General features: G+C 40.7%; 1 protein-coding gene across 1 annotated transcript in view; it reads right to left on the bottom strand.

Moving 5' to 3' along the window:
• The window catches only part of RSU1 (Ras suppressor protein 1), a 53,793-nt gene that overhangs the window by 16,954 nt on the left and 22,622 nt on the right, over window positions 1–14,217 (bottom strand). The window contains exon 4 of the mRNA XM_014945854.1: window positions 2,441–2,561. Coding sequence (XP_014801340.1) covers window positions 2,441–2,561 — 121 coding nt within the window. The remainder of the gene's footprint in view (window positions 1–2,440; window positions 2,562–14,217) is intronic.

Genomic DNA, 14,217 nt, shown 5'->3' with positions numbered 1-14,217 from the left:
TGCAGTGACAAGGAAAGGCAAGGAGCTGGAGACAATACTCACAGTACCTCACTGTTTGTCTACAGCTCTGGCTTGTTATCACAGAACAGCATCTCACTACCAGCTTATTCTTTGAACTGCCCCTACTGCGTGTACACCAAACACAACACTCGGGTGTGTGGACCTTGCTTCAGTTGCCACCCGTGTTTGACAGAACAGCATCTCACTACCAGCTTATTCTTTGTACTGCCCCCACTGCGTGTGCACCAAACACAACACTCGGGTGTGTGGGTCTTGCTTCAGTTGCCACCCGTGGAACAGAGGAGACAGGCATCTTCAGGAAAAGCATGTACAGGCAGCTATTCTGAAGAAGGAGATTTTATTCTTACATGATGATTGGAAACAATCATGACCTTTCACAGGTTATTTCCAAATATATCCTGAATTTTACACTCCTCCTGATGCAAAAGTGATAAATAGCAATAGCCACAGCTGAAGTCATGAGGAGATTCAATGTGATGTATGAAGCATGATGTAACACTAAAAGGTATGAAAACTCAAGTCCTGTATTGACAGTTATGTACCAAAGAATAAAGACTTTTGGCTCTAATCTCCCTCATGCAATGTTTGTCAAACACTGTGCTATACTATGTGATAAATAACTTGAAATATATCTGTAGGACAGCTAATAAGCCCATCTTCTAGAAGTTATTTAGACAGTGAATTAAACACAAGAGCAGCTGCACTTCCAGACTAAGCATGATGACTACACACCCACGTGGGCAAAGGCAGGAGAAGCACAGACATTCCTTGTACAGACTCTCAGACAGTAACTTCACCTTTCCTCTCCCACTTCTGCAGAAGCCAGCCCCACCAGAACAAGAACCTGTAGAGATCAGCTCTCTATCACTAACCTCTAGATGAAATCTTCCTTCTTATCTCCCGCAAGAAGTCCTACCAGGGACTTGCACTTAGAACCATTGTAGTAGCAGCTATAAGAGTACAGAAAGGCAATTCTCCACTATTGCTATGGTAGGCCTGTCACTTTTTTAAACATTGTTCTTCATATGAAATAGGACTGAAGAAAGCAGCTCCCTTTTCAGTAGTAAAAATAATAAGTGGCCCTGACAGCCCTCCCTTTTGTAAGCAAAGGAACAGGGAGTGAAAGAGTGTTCTCCCTACTGTCAACAGGCAGAAGGGAATCTATTCTTTGGTGTGGAAAAAGAGCCAGCTGGATGTCCCTGCCCAGCACTATTCAGCCCTGCAGAAGTTCAAACACTGAGCTTGTGTCACAGAAACCATGCCACACTCACCTTCCCATTTTTTTTTCAATTTAATTATTCAGCTTTCAGTGCAGCAGCACAGCTTCCCTCTTTCCACCCCGCCACCCGACCCTTCTGCACCAAAATCCTCCCCAAAATAATCTATGCTCTAATTCAAACTTCCCCTCTCCCCCGGAGGCTGTTCATGGATTCACCCCCCGAGATACATAGAATCCCAATCATGAATTAATATTTCCTCTGAAAAGCAATTCCATGTTCAAACAGATATTAAGGCGTGCTAGAGACCTAAGTGACCAAATAAAGACCAGAGAAGACAGATAGTAATGAAAACATTTATTGGCATTCCAACAGTTTGAGATGCAATTCAATTATCAGCACTTTACAAAAGCATCTAAAGCAGAATACACATATCTTAGCCAAAATAATTTGGTATTTAAAATAGTAAAAAAAACCCCTCAGTTTCAGGTCTTCAGAAAAAATACAAACTTTCTTTCTGTGAGAAGCCCATAAAGCTAAAGCTTACCCCTAACCAGTGTTTTTCTAATTAATTACAGTTTAATAGGCTCAGTTAGTTTTAAGAAGGTTCTGTGCTTCACATTTATTTTCTTAATAATTCCAGAAAGCCTTCTGGAAGTGTAGATATTATAAAGTATCACCAACTCTACTGGAATATAGTACCTGAACACCTAACAGGAACAACTCCAGCTCAAATTCAGTCAATACTAGCTCTTTGAAATAAATACACATGATATTTAAAGGTTTGCTGCTTTTTTTACAGATTTAATAGAAATTGAGACATCTTCAATTCCAAATTTAGGACTTTGGAATGCAAGTCCTAGATTACCATGGAAAAATTAGCTTTTTTTTTTTATAAACAAAGCAGAATATAGAGCCTGTCTCTTATACAGCAACCACAAATTAAGAAACAGTTGCTAAGGAAGTAAAATTCAATAATTATTAAGTTTGACTTCAGTATTAGATGAATGTGAGTTGCTGTTTGACCTTAAATGGTTGGCAGTATACCAGGGTAAGTGAGTAAAACGCTGAAGCCACAATTGCTGAGATATCACACACACTTTTAAAAAGAAACTTTAATAGCAAAAAATAAGAAATTCCAGGTTCAGTTTTGACAACCTTTGAGGGTACCTCTATTACAGCAAACCCATTAAGATACGCACCCAAGATTCAGGTGTTTGAGCTTCTGAAGGCTGCTGATCTGTGTAGGCAGCTCCTCAATCTGGTTGTTGAAAAAGTTGAGCACTTCTATGTTTCTCAGGTCTGCGATGTTGGCTGGCACAGCTGTGGGAGAAGTTTTCACAGTGAGAGACCACAACTCAAGCAAGCCACCCAGGCTAGAGATGCTCTACGAGCACCTGCCTTTCGCTCTGTTTTCTACTGTGGCTGACAGCAGAAACAGCATCTAATAGCTACTGCAAGAAAAGCAAAGTTTATATCAAAAAAAGCCTCCTATCTGCAATCTGTTCTCATCCCTGAGAGCAGTCACTTTGTACTCTTCAGAAAATTACTAGCAATATTGTAAGGTATTTTGACTAACAAAGACCACTGCAGAAAGAGACAAGGACAAAAAAATGCTCTCATAGACTAATAAAGAGAAGCAGGTCATCCTCTGGAGCTCGTGTAGCACACACGGGTCTCAGAAGAACAGAGCCTTAGAGATTTGGATCATTTCATTGTTTGAATTGAAAAAATGAATGATACAAGCAGTTACAACAAGACAACAGTTTTGCAGGTCTTTAACAGCAAACATCAAATTCATTTTTAGCAATAGCCCATTCTGTTTAGTGCTTAAATAATCTAGTATCCAAGTTTTTCCCATTTAAGATACAACAAAACTTAAAACAAATGAAGTTCAGCCCTAAAAGATGAACTTCAGCCAAGCCCATTTTCAGTTACTTCCAATGAGTGAAAACTAACTGATCAATACACATACATGGCTACGTTGGATTACCAACAAATCAACATCTGCTTATTGTCTAGAAACACACAAAAAATAAGGCAGAAGCACAATATGAATATGCTTGTACAAGTGAGATTAAAAAGCTATTCAGATTTGCCTTTTCCCCCTTACACTTAGTGAGATTTAAGCAGACAGCTGAGGTTTACATAAAAGGAGGTTGGCAAATCACCTGCACTGAAGCTTGCACCTGCGTTCAATATTCACCTTGGTTCAGTCTCAAGTTTGCATCAGAAACCCGTAGAGTACACATCTAAATAATCAGAAGTTTTTATGAGGCCATGATTTTCTTTTATTTGTTGGCAGGAGGCAATCTTAATCTTAAAATGGAGTCAATAATGTTTACAAAGCAGAACATTATAGTATGTCACATTTACTAGATTATATGTCTAATTACATAGCGAACAATACCAGGATCCCTAACAAACATTCTAATTACACTACATAAATATTACTGTTGAGGGTCATATTCATTGCAGGAGAATTTTAGCAGCCCTTTTTTTTTTTTTTTGGAAGTCATTAAGGCAAATCTGAACATTTAAAAGCCCTCCCTCTGCGGTATTTTCCAACTGGCCCATGCATATCTGTCACTCAATGACAGCATGAATTACGTGCCTTCAGAAAGTAAAGGATAATGTACTACTACTGTTGTTTTAAATTATTCCCTAACAGAAGTTAAGCGAGGATTTTAATTGACATAATTCAGCTGTTTCCAGCCTCAATATTTCACCAGAACAGTAATTACCAGTATTAAAATGTTTTCCTTTCAGAAATTAGACTTTATAATTTGACTTTGATGAGATGCAGTGGACTGGCAAACCATGTTTCTGCTCTTCTCAAGCAGACACTGTGTTTATGCAAGACTTAGGAATCAGAAGTACTAGCAAATACAGGTTTTATTTAGTCAAAGCCTCAACAACACAGTGACCAAATACATTTCTTCTGAAGTTACACTGTTGAAGCAGTTAATAAAAGTTTGGTATGAAGGTTTTTGATGATGTAAGAAATTTTTGATTTACACCATTTTTGATGGTGTAAGAAATTACACTTTTCCAGGAAAAAAACAAAAAAACAACAACAAAACCAAAAACAAATGTAATGCAGAGCTGTGTTGTGGGAACACTGGAACAAGAGCCTGACGTTCACCAGGGCAGACTCACCAAACCAGGGGGCAGCTTGGCTGCAACTCTGTATTTCAATTATTCAGGTTGAACACCATCACCAGACAATAAAGGAAAAATGACATTATCCAAGACACTGAAATTTCTCAAAGTCAACTAAAAAAATAAGTACATCTTATACCAGGGATCACTCTATCACTACAAAGAGAAGAAGCCATGAAACCTTTGTGATCTTGCTATGAGGCCGGACTACAGAAACCATCAGACTACAGAAACCATCAGATTATAGAAACAATTTGTCAGTGCTACCCTCACGTGAGGAAAACTAGCCATTCCCAGCATGTGTTTCAATTCAATCAGCGTTGGCCAATGGGCACCTTACACTTAGTTGGTCCCATTCACAGCAGATTGAGTTACCTAACGACCTCTTGCATCATGGAGTAGCAGCAAAGCTATTCTGCACCTGTGACCACAAATGGGGACAAGTGCTCTCCAAGGAGCCTGATGGAGTCCAAACAATAAGGGACATCAAAGCAAAAAGCTGGGCCCAGTTACTGAGCTACCTTGAATTAGCAACACTGATTTAGTAGATGTGTCCTTTCAAATACCCGTCCAAACCAACTTCTTTGCCCCCTTAAGACTAAATGAATTCTTAAGTTTGTATCTCACTTCTAACTGAAGCTAGGACACTGTGGAGAGAGGAAGAATAATTTCAAGGAAGAAGGTGAATAGTTATCTTAATAAAGAAATAAAATCACCCACAAAACAACCCAAAAAACCCCATGAAACTACCTAGAAAAAGATGAACGCTAGACCTCAAGCCAGGAAGAAAATGGTTTCCAGAGATTTATTAATAAAAATTACACTTGCACTGAAGATCACAGCATCAAAAAGAACCCTAGTTTCAACGGCCTACACCACAGTTGAAGAGGTTCAGACCCTACCTGCTCATCTTGCTTGCAAACACAGGGCAAAAATCCAGCTTCCACTGGCTGGCGTATCAGAGCTTTGAAATTTGATTTTCTTTTGTCAGGGCAAAGGTGTGAGTAAGTGTCCCTAGTGACAAACAGGAGCTATGTCCTTGCACGCTGTCAAGTAAGCTTCTGATATATCTGTGTAATTCCTACATACTGTATTTTACGTTGTGAATCACACTTAGGACACTTTATATCGTTATATTATTCAAGCTGTTCTAAAAGCTGCATGGGTAAGCAGACTGAGATGATAAAAAGGCTAAAATTTTCCAAAGGATATGGTTAAAATAGTTTGCATCTCACCCTGTTAAATCAAAATACAAAGCCTTAATCCACAATTGTATTTTTTCGTTTGGACAGAGGGGCTGCAGGTATTTCTTGAGGAGGAAGAACAGAAGAGTAGGCTTCTGGTAGGGGAGAGAGGACTTTTTCCTGTAACAGCTTATCTTCTGGTTCAGCAATTCAGATGAATGAATGCTCTCTTGGATTCAAAGAAAAAAAAGACGACCACAATTAACTCCTGTACTGGTCTTGTAGCTAAACTACAGGTTCAGTACTTTCAGGGCTGAAGATCAGCGGTGGTCAAGCAAGGTTGACCAGCCATAGAGTGTCCTCTGTTCTGAACTTTACAGGACTGAGTGGGTCCCAACTACCATCCCACGGTTATGTTGCACAATTCTTCCCAGATATATAGCAGACTGCCAAATATCAAGAAATTCATGTTCTGGCAATACTGAATTCTACTCGAGTCACCTTCTCATGACGAGCTGTGAGAGTGAACTGTCAGCATCCTGGTTCCATTCACCCACATATTTACAGTACGATCCACAGTGTCTTAACAACTCTTCTAAGACCATCTGCTGCCCAGTGTCATTAACAACTAAACTCCTCCTCAGCACATGGTAGTAAAATTTGGCAGCCCAGTGCCTTTGCGTTCCTCTGTAAAGCTTCAGTCACATCAAGACGCCCCATTCATATTAAGTCTCACTTCACAAGACCATGAGTAGCTTCCTTCCCCTTGTGCAATACTGGAAATTGCACACAGTGATTCACTGTGACAGCTATAGACTTCATCTTGATTTCGAGAGCATGGTTGAGAGTAAAAGTGAGAGTCTACAGGCTGCACAGCAAGGAATAAGAGGACTTTGATCACGCTCCTGGAAATAAGGATTGGCAACTTGTTATACTTGAAAGCATTTACAAACAAGTATGCTCTTTTTTGCCCTGAAATTAGTGGCAACTCTTTAGGTGCTAAAATATATTCTCGTCAGAGCAGCCTTTCACTCAAGGCAAGTTATTACATTTTATTCCTACATAAGCAACAGCTGTTCAAAAGTTATGTATGTTTTTGAAATCATATCAGAAGGGGTTACATCCAAGCTTTCTCATAAAGCAGGAAGTCAAGTTCTTCTCATACCACTACCTATGACTGACATTCAGATCCAGCTCCTTTCATATACCCAACCTCTAACCAAGGAGGAAGAACAGGGAAAGTGGAAGAGGAGAAAAGGAAGTGAGTTTTTCCCCCTCCAGTTCCACTCCGCAGTCATTCATCTAGGTTTCAATCCTCTTTTGGTGGCAGGGCCCTTCATACAGCTGAAAACACACAGACTTCAGAAAGTCTCTATTTCTGCAAGCAATCTCCAGGATTTCTCTTAAAGCTTCTGTGAGGCACTGGAAAACAACACAACTTTAAAAGTAAACAAACTCAGGTATTCGCAAGAGTAAGTCTCCATTTGCTTTTCATCTAAAAGATGAAATTTAGTCTGATTTTTTGTTTAGCAGGGACCAACATTAAATCAAACATTGTTGAAGACTCTTTTATTAAGAGACCCATACCAAAATTTTCTTTACAATTTAAAACTGAAATAAAAGGCATTTTAGACCAGGAAGCTCAGATGAAAAACATGACAAGAGACAAGCTTATTAAACTACTCAATTGGACAAGTGAAATGATTTAGTGAAAATCATAGTCTCCATGAAAGGAACACATGGTATAGAAACCGAGTCAAACATTTTACTTCATTTATACCTTAATACTCAATGTTCAAAATAAACATTGTCCCACTGCTGCTTGGAGTATCTATAATACCTGCCTATTCATAGAACTGTGTGTGAGTAAACTTACAATCTCCTCCATAAATACGATTCAAAAGCTACAGAAAACCTCCAACTGAATTCAATGGATTTTGAATTAGACAACAACTGAAAAAAGAATTTTAAAAGATATGATTAGTTTCTTTGGCATTCGTATCTTTAGAAACTTCAAGCTGCAGAATTCGTTTTCTTCAGAATGTTTCCTTAGTTAATGAAGTAATTTTGCAGTACCTAGGAACATGACGTTCAGTAGTACTCCCAACCTGCACAGGTTCTAAGGGAATATTTATTCAGAAGAGCTATTTATTTAAATAAGTTTATAATAAAGCTCTATTTTGCACTACCCATCAGAGAAGAGATTTATGCCAGCCTATGCCAGCTTCTCATTAAACTGTTCCACTTAAAAGCTGGTCAAGACTCATAAAGAGAACTCAATGCAGACCTTTGAGAGTGCTATCAGTCCATTGTTGGTCCCAGGTAAGGTTTTCTAGCCAAGAGCAAGAACCTATTTCTTTAGCCAAAAGTAAAACTTGTGGGCTATACAGTATGATAAACCCGGTTCTGCAGACTGTTGCTAATCCAGTTGGCATCAACAGGAACTTTTCATGAGTAAGGATCCCTTGGAGTAAAGGTCATAAAGACGTGAAACATTACTCACATTTCATGAGGGAGGAAGAATTTAGAAATACTAAATATATAATGCATCCTGTGCATCCAATATAACTGTACTCATATAGCTGGAGTCATGTTTAGATTAATTTGACAAGGGTTCTGTTATACTGAGACAGAAGCAATCAGCTTCACCGAAATGAAAGAGGAATTAGCAGAGGGAGAACACAACAGTTTTCATTTTAAATATTCATAGGCATGCTGATATCATAGTTGGCAGTTAACTGAAGAGACTCCTGATCCCAACTGAGGTACACAGTACTTAATTTACACATTATGTAGTTCAAATTTCCCCTTTTGACCCTCTACCCTCTTCCTAAGGTGGATACTAACCTTCCTCGCACTGAAAACACTAAAAAACAAACTTGTCTCCTTGATCTTCAGCTCTTTCCAGAAATCAGCAGAATTCTTTTTTGCATCATCCACAGAAGCACTGCAGTTATGAAAGTGTTCTTATGAAGATGTTTAAATTATGCTATAGTTCACTGATGTGCTACCACACTAACAAAGCAATTTATCAATAAATTGTTTTAATTTAGAAGCCAGAGTCTAAGGAGAAGTGCTGTGAGCACAAGAAAGGCTGAGAAAAGACCAGGAATCAAATGACATCTTGTGAAGACAAAGGACAAATCTGTTTTTCTCCAAGATGAAAGTGTAAGATTTACTTCAGAGTTTGTAGAGAAATATTAGAAACCAGGGGCTAAGGTTAGGGAGAGACTACTAGTGAGTCTTCTTCAGGTGTTGAAGTTGTTTAAGCATGGTCTCTTCAGAGTTTCACACTACCGCACAGTAGCCAGCTTTAGTTCAATCAAACCAGATGAAGTTCAGCATGTTCACCTTCCCCTCCCTCAATATTCTCTTTACTTCAGTCTACTTAGCTTGCTTTCAGCAGTTTAACAAGAGGGACTAACCAAAGATGCCCTGGACACTGGGTCTTGACCAGACACGATAGGTTACCCCTCACAGGTCAAGGTCACTTCAGCCTTTTACTCAGGAATTCCCTGATATTCCTCAGGAAGATGTTCCTCTCAGAGAAGAGAAGCCACATTACCACAAGCTACCCATCCTCAGAGAAAGATCAGGAAAATTATTTCACCCTAAGGGTTATTTTGCTCTACAGTATTTTTGAGGCAGGGAAAGAGTGAGAAGCCAGATGGGCAAGTGCTCCGATGGGAACCAACACATCCAATCACTAGATCAAAAAGAACACATAGAAAATAGAGTACAAAAATCAAGTATACAAAACTAAGTCCAGTTTCCATACAATCTAGACCAAATCTGCCTTCTCACCTCTGTCCTTCGATATTAGCAACAAAAGAGCTTCACTCGGCTTGTCAGACAGTAAATTTTTTAAGATGATACAAAATTAAGCCCTTCAATGAAGTGAGTTCACTTGTGCAACATTCACTAGCATTAAAAATGCCAACTTGTAAGTAGTCTGTACCCGGCAAGAGGATTTTCAACAATTTTACATTACAACCTGTACGTACATATGGAGAAAGATCATTTATATGCAGCTTCCACAAAAAAACATTACAGCTATTTTAAGCCACTGGTAGATAAGCAAAGAGACAAGAAATTTGTACTAAAACACAGTAGAAAACATTGAGACTCACAAAAAATGAGTTAATATGCTTGCAGATGCCTTTTAGTAAGAAAAGAATAACAGCTTCTGAAGAACTATGTTAAAGACAAGTGATTTGTGTCTAGTGCTGTATTTAGCATGTACGCTTACTTATGAGGCAAAACTGATTTTGTTGCCATACAGCACAAACTTTAACAATTTAATTTATGCATAAATTGGGGTGGTTTCAGCACGCAGTCTTTATACCATTACAGTACAAAACTCTTTCATAAATTATTCTGCTTCATTCTCCCAAAGCTTCTTAAACCCCAAATTTATATTATTTAAAGCTAAAATGCTGTACCATCTGTACTTTCTCAGAACCAAAGCTTTGGGATTTTTTTTTCAGGAAGGGAAAAAAAGCTAACAAGGTATTTAATCTAAACATTTGTGGAGAACTCAGATGTCACAAATTTAGTAAGGCATACATACAGGGATTTCCTTTTCCCTCCTCACACCCCCCTGTGCACTGCATTCATAAAGATAGTTCCCTTTGGATATCCTTACACCAGAAATGGGAAGTAAAAAAAAAAATAAAATATATATTTATAAAACAGAAATGAAAGGCTTACAGTTCATTTGAATCACCACTGCCACGCACAGCAGAGAGACCGCTGCTGGGCAGAAGTCTTGTTCTTTAGACACAACCCAAGTTTCACCACAAAGACAACTTAGTGGCCCCATTTTGGGGTGTATCATGGCAGTACAACAGTGTGGAACGACGCACAGAAGGAAGCAGAGGCAGCAGCAAAGTAGAGGAGAACACAAGAAGTAACAAAGAGTATATGAGCATCTAGCTCTCTCCAGAAGTCAGCAAGTTTGCTATATAAATAATCTGAATACCAGGCAAAATGCAAAGTGTCAGACAATACCAGTGGGAGACACCATAACACATTCCAGCAGTCTGGACAGGACAAGGGAAGGAATTCAGAACAGACAGATGCAGTGTTGGTACCTGCCTCTGGACTACCTCCAACACATCCTGGGACACGCTGCAGCCAGAAAGGTGACTTAGGAAGGAGACACCCTAATATAAAAATGACACCGGGGGATGTTAAATGCAGTGTGTTAAATAACATCAAGGACACAGTTAAGAGGGTTAACAGCGATGAAGGGACAAGCTCCTGTGCTGGTCACAGGCAGAGAGCAAGACAAGTGAGATGGTGGAGCACAGAAACAGTAAGCTGTATGAGTACACACAAAAAGAAGGAGAAAAGTTTTGAACTTCTCTTCTGGAAGAAGGCAAAATGCACAAGGATGATAAAAGGGTGACCACGTGGCTGTTAAAGGAACACGGTCAATGAGACACAGCTATTCTGGCCCGACCAGAAAGTGAATGCAAAAATAGAATTCAGGTCTGGAAATGGGAACCAGCAGCAAAAAAATAATGGATCATCTCACAGGAAAGGACTAAAGGTCCGTAAAGGATTACAATTGAGAATCAAGGAAAAAAGCAGTGGAAAGAGCAGAGGACAGTACAGGACAGCAGCTCAGAGGAAAGGGGGAGGAGGACTGACAATGCAACATCAGGTAATACAGAGGAGGTTTGAGGAAAAAAAAAAAAAGTTGTTCCTGATCTCTCATCGTTTAATAATATTGAAGAAGGAATCACAACACAAGAGCAAAAGGACAGGAAAAAAAAAAATCATCAAGAGTCTTACTATGAATTAGCAGAAAACTTTTGAGAACATTTAAAAGCAGCATAAGAATATGGTGAAGCTGGCGAGAGTAGGATCACCTGAGGTTAAGGAGACTGAGGAGAATAGCAAGAACTAAGGTGCCCTCCACCACCACCTCCCAGGCAGCTGAACTGCTCCCTGCAGCACAGCGTCTGCTAAAGATACTGAAACAGTGCCCTCTAGTGGACAGATCACGTAACAGCGGCATTTCCACTGACACAAACACAGCCTCCAGGTACGACCAGATAATAACGCAACAGGTAGAGTGTCTGAAAAGATTCTCCAAATGATTACAACATCAATTAGTCACCTCAGGCAGGTAAGTCAAATCACTGTTATAGTAGTCACAAATCATCAAAACCTTACAGCACATAGAATCACAGAATGGTTAGAGTTGGAAGGGACCTTAAAGATCATGGAGTTCCACCCTCCCTGCCCTGGGCAGGGACACCTCCCACCAGACCAGGTTGCTCCAAGCCCCATCCAGCCTGGCCTTGAACCCCTCCAGGGATGGGGCAGCCACAGCTTCTCTGGGCAACCTGTTCCAGTGTCTCACCACCCTCACAGTAAACAATCTCTTCCTGGTATCTAATTTAAATCTCCCCTCTTTCAATTCAAAACCGTTCTCCCTTGTCCTGTCACTGCACTTCCTGACAGAGTCCCTCCCCAGCTCTCCTCTAGCTCCCTTCAGACATTGGAAGGCTCCTCTAAGGTCTCCCTGGAGCCTTCTCTTCTCCAGGCTGAACAACCCCAGCTCTCTCAGCCTGTCCTCACAGCAGAGGTGCTCCATCCCTCTGATCATCTTTGTGGCCCTCCTCTGGACCCGTTCCAACAGGTCCATGTCCTTCCTGTGCTGAGGACTCCAGATCTGGACACAGAGCTCCAGGTGGGGTCTCACCAGAGCAGAGCAGAGGGGCAGAATCACCTCCCATGCCCTGCTGGCCAGACTTCTCCTGATGCAGCCCAGGCTCGGGTTGGCTTTCTGGGCTGCCAGTGCACATTGCTGGCTCATGTTGAGCTTCTCATCCACCAACACCCTCAAGTCCTTCTCCTCAGGGCTGCTCTCCAGCCATTCTCCACCAAACCTGTATTTGCCTGGGATTGCCACGTCCCAGGTGCAGGACCCTGCCCTTGGCTTGGTTGAACTTCATGTGATTTGCATGAGCCGAGTTCTCAAGCCTGTCCATGTCCCAAAAATAAGTGAAAATGAAACATGTCAGGCTGTCAGTGTAGCAGCTGCACCCATCCTGATGATGAGCAGTGGTACCCGCTGTCAGTAATGAAGTAACTTTTAACATCCCAGTCTGCCCCTCTACGTGCTCCTGGGCTGGACTACAGTCAACCCGAGCTTCTGAAAGCTCTTCAAGCACACCTCTGAGTCATGATGTAAGGATATTAAGTGTGGCTATATTAGGATGTGAAATTTTATATACACTTACTTTAAGCAGCCGAGAATACCTTGAGCCAGCCTAGCTATCTAAAGTCTAGAAGTTTCACTACCACTGCATACTTAATAGTGAAATAGTTCATAAAAGCTGCTCTGCAAGGAAAAAAAAAAAAATCAGGTTAAGCTATAAACCACAATATATATGCTCAAACAGTTTCATTAAAAATGGGAGTTTCTCTTGCTAATTCTACTCCAATTATTGCTTGCTTACAAATCTAGTGGCATAAGGGTGAAGTCTGATCGACCCTGCTGACTTCAGCCTGCAAAGGTATATTTTTCTAGTCAAAGGCAGCCATTTGGTGTTCTAGTGCAGCCAATTTATATAAAAACCCACCCCTAACGTGGTGACAATGTGATACACAAACCTTGTTCCCATCTGAACGAAGCCCCCTCAATACTTGCTCATCTATTTTACACCATTTCCAGTGCCCCAAACAATTCTGCTTGAGGCAACATGCGGCGAGTCCCAGAGCAGAAAAGACAGCCAAGCTTGGCAATCTGCCTTTCCTCCCCCCGACCTGGGCTCCCCCAACATTCCAGTATTCTGCAGTTCCCAACCTGTCCCCCAGAATCATCATTATGAAACCACAAACTCTAGCTGGAGCTTTGAACAGAGCAGGACAAATTCCTCCAGCAGACCTACAGGAACACCCTAAGTTCAGTGTCACTCGTGCAGCAGTGTCAGAACTGAGAAAGCGGTCAAGATTGCTGCAGACAGCAAGAGAAGTTGTGTTCCCCTTGAACTTGGGTGAAGTAGTCCTAAGTAGAAGTTCATAAAACAATAGAATGGATACGCATAAAAATTATTACTGTTGCGCAGAAGATGGGGAAACAGTATTTGTGACTGAGCAAACTGACCAAGCATGGTTTCTACAGAAGTATGTCCTGTGGCTCCAACTCCATACTCCTCCAGCACAGCCACCCTAAAATCCCTACCACTATTCGTGTCCTATTAACGAACCTACGGAGCAGGAGGTGAATGTCACCTGCATGTCCCCCAGCTACCATCATATGACATGGAACAAAGACAACTTAGCTCCATGTACCCAAATTAATCCAGCACACTGAAGCGCAGATCTCTATCATTCAGCCACTCATTTCCACAAATCTGAGGAACATTTGTCAGGACTTCTACTCCATTTATTTTGATGTTAACCAATGGCTTCAAAAGACACCTGAGGTCAGGATCAGACAACCTATGCAGGCTAATAACATAAGCATCACCCTCTTTAACTTTGCTTCTCAGCCCTATACTGGATAGAAGGCTTTAAATCACTAAGTGATGGAATAAAAACCCCTCAGTACAATATATAAAGACGCAGGCCCATATGTCTACATTAAGTTAAGAAGAAAAGACAAATACGCATTT

Source organism: Calidris pugnax, unplaced genomic scaffold (genome assembly GCF_001431845.1).
Source record: "Calidris pugnax isolate Ruff unplaced genomic scaffold, ASM143184v1 scaffold19, whole genome shotgun sequence".
In the NCBI taxonomy this organism is placed as follows: domain Eukaryota; kingdom Metazoa; phylum Chordata; class Aves; order Charadriiformes; family Scolopacidae; genus Calidris; species Calidris pugnax.
The sequence above is the reverse complement of the archived record's forward strand: the minus strand, read 5'-3'. Positions and strand labels throughout refer to the sequence as shown.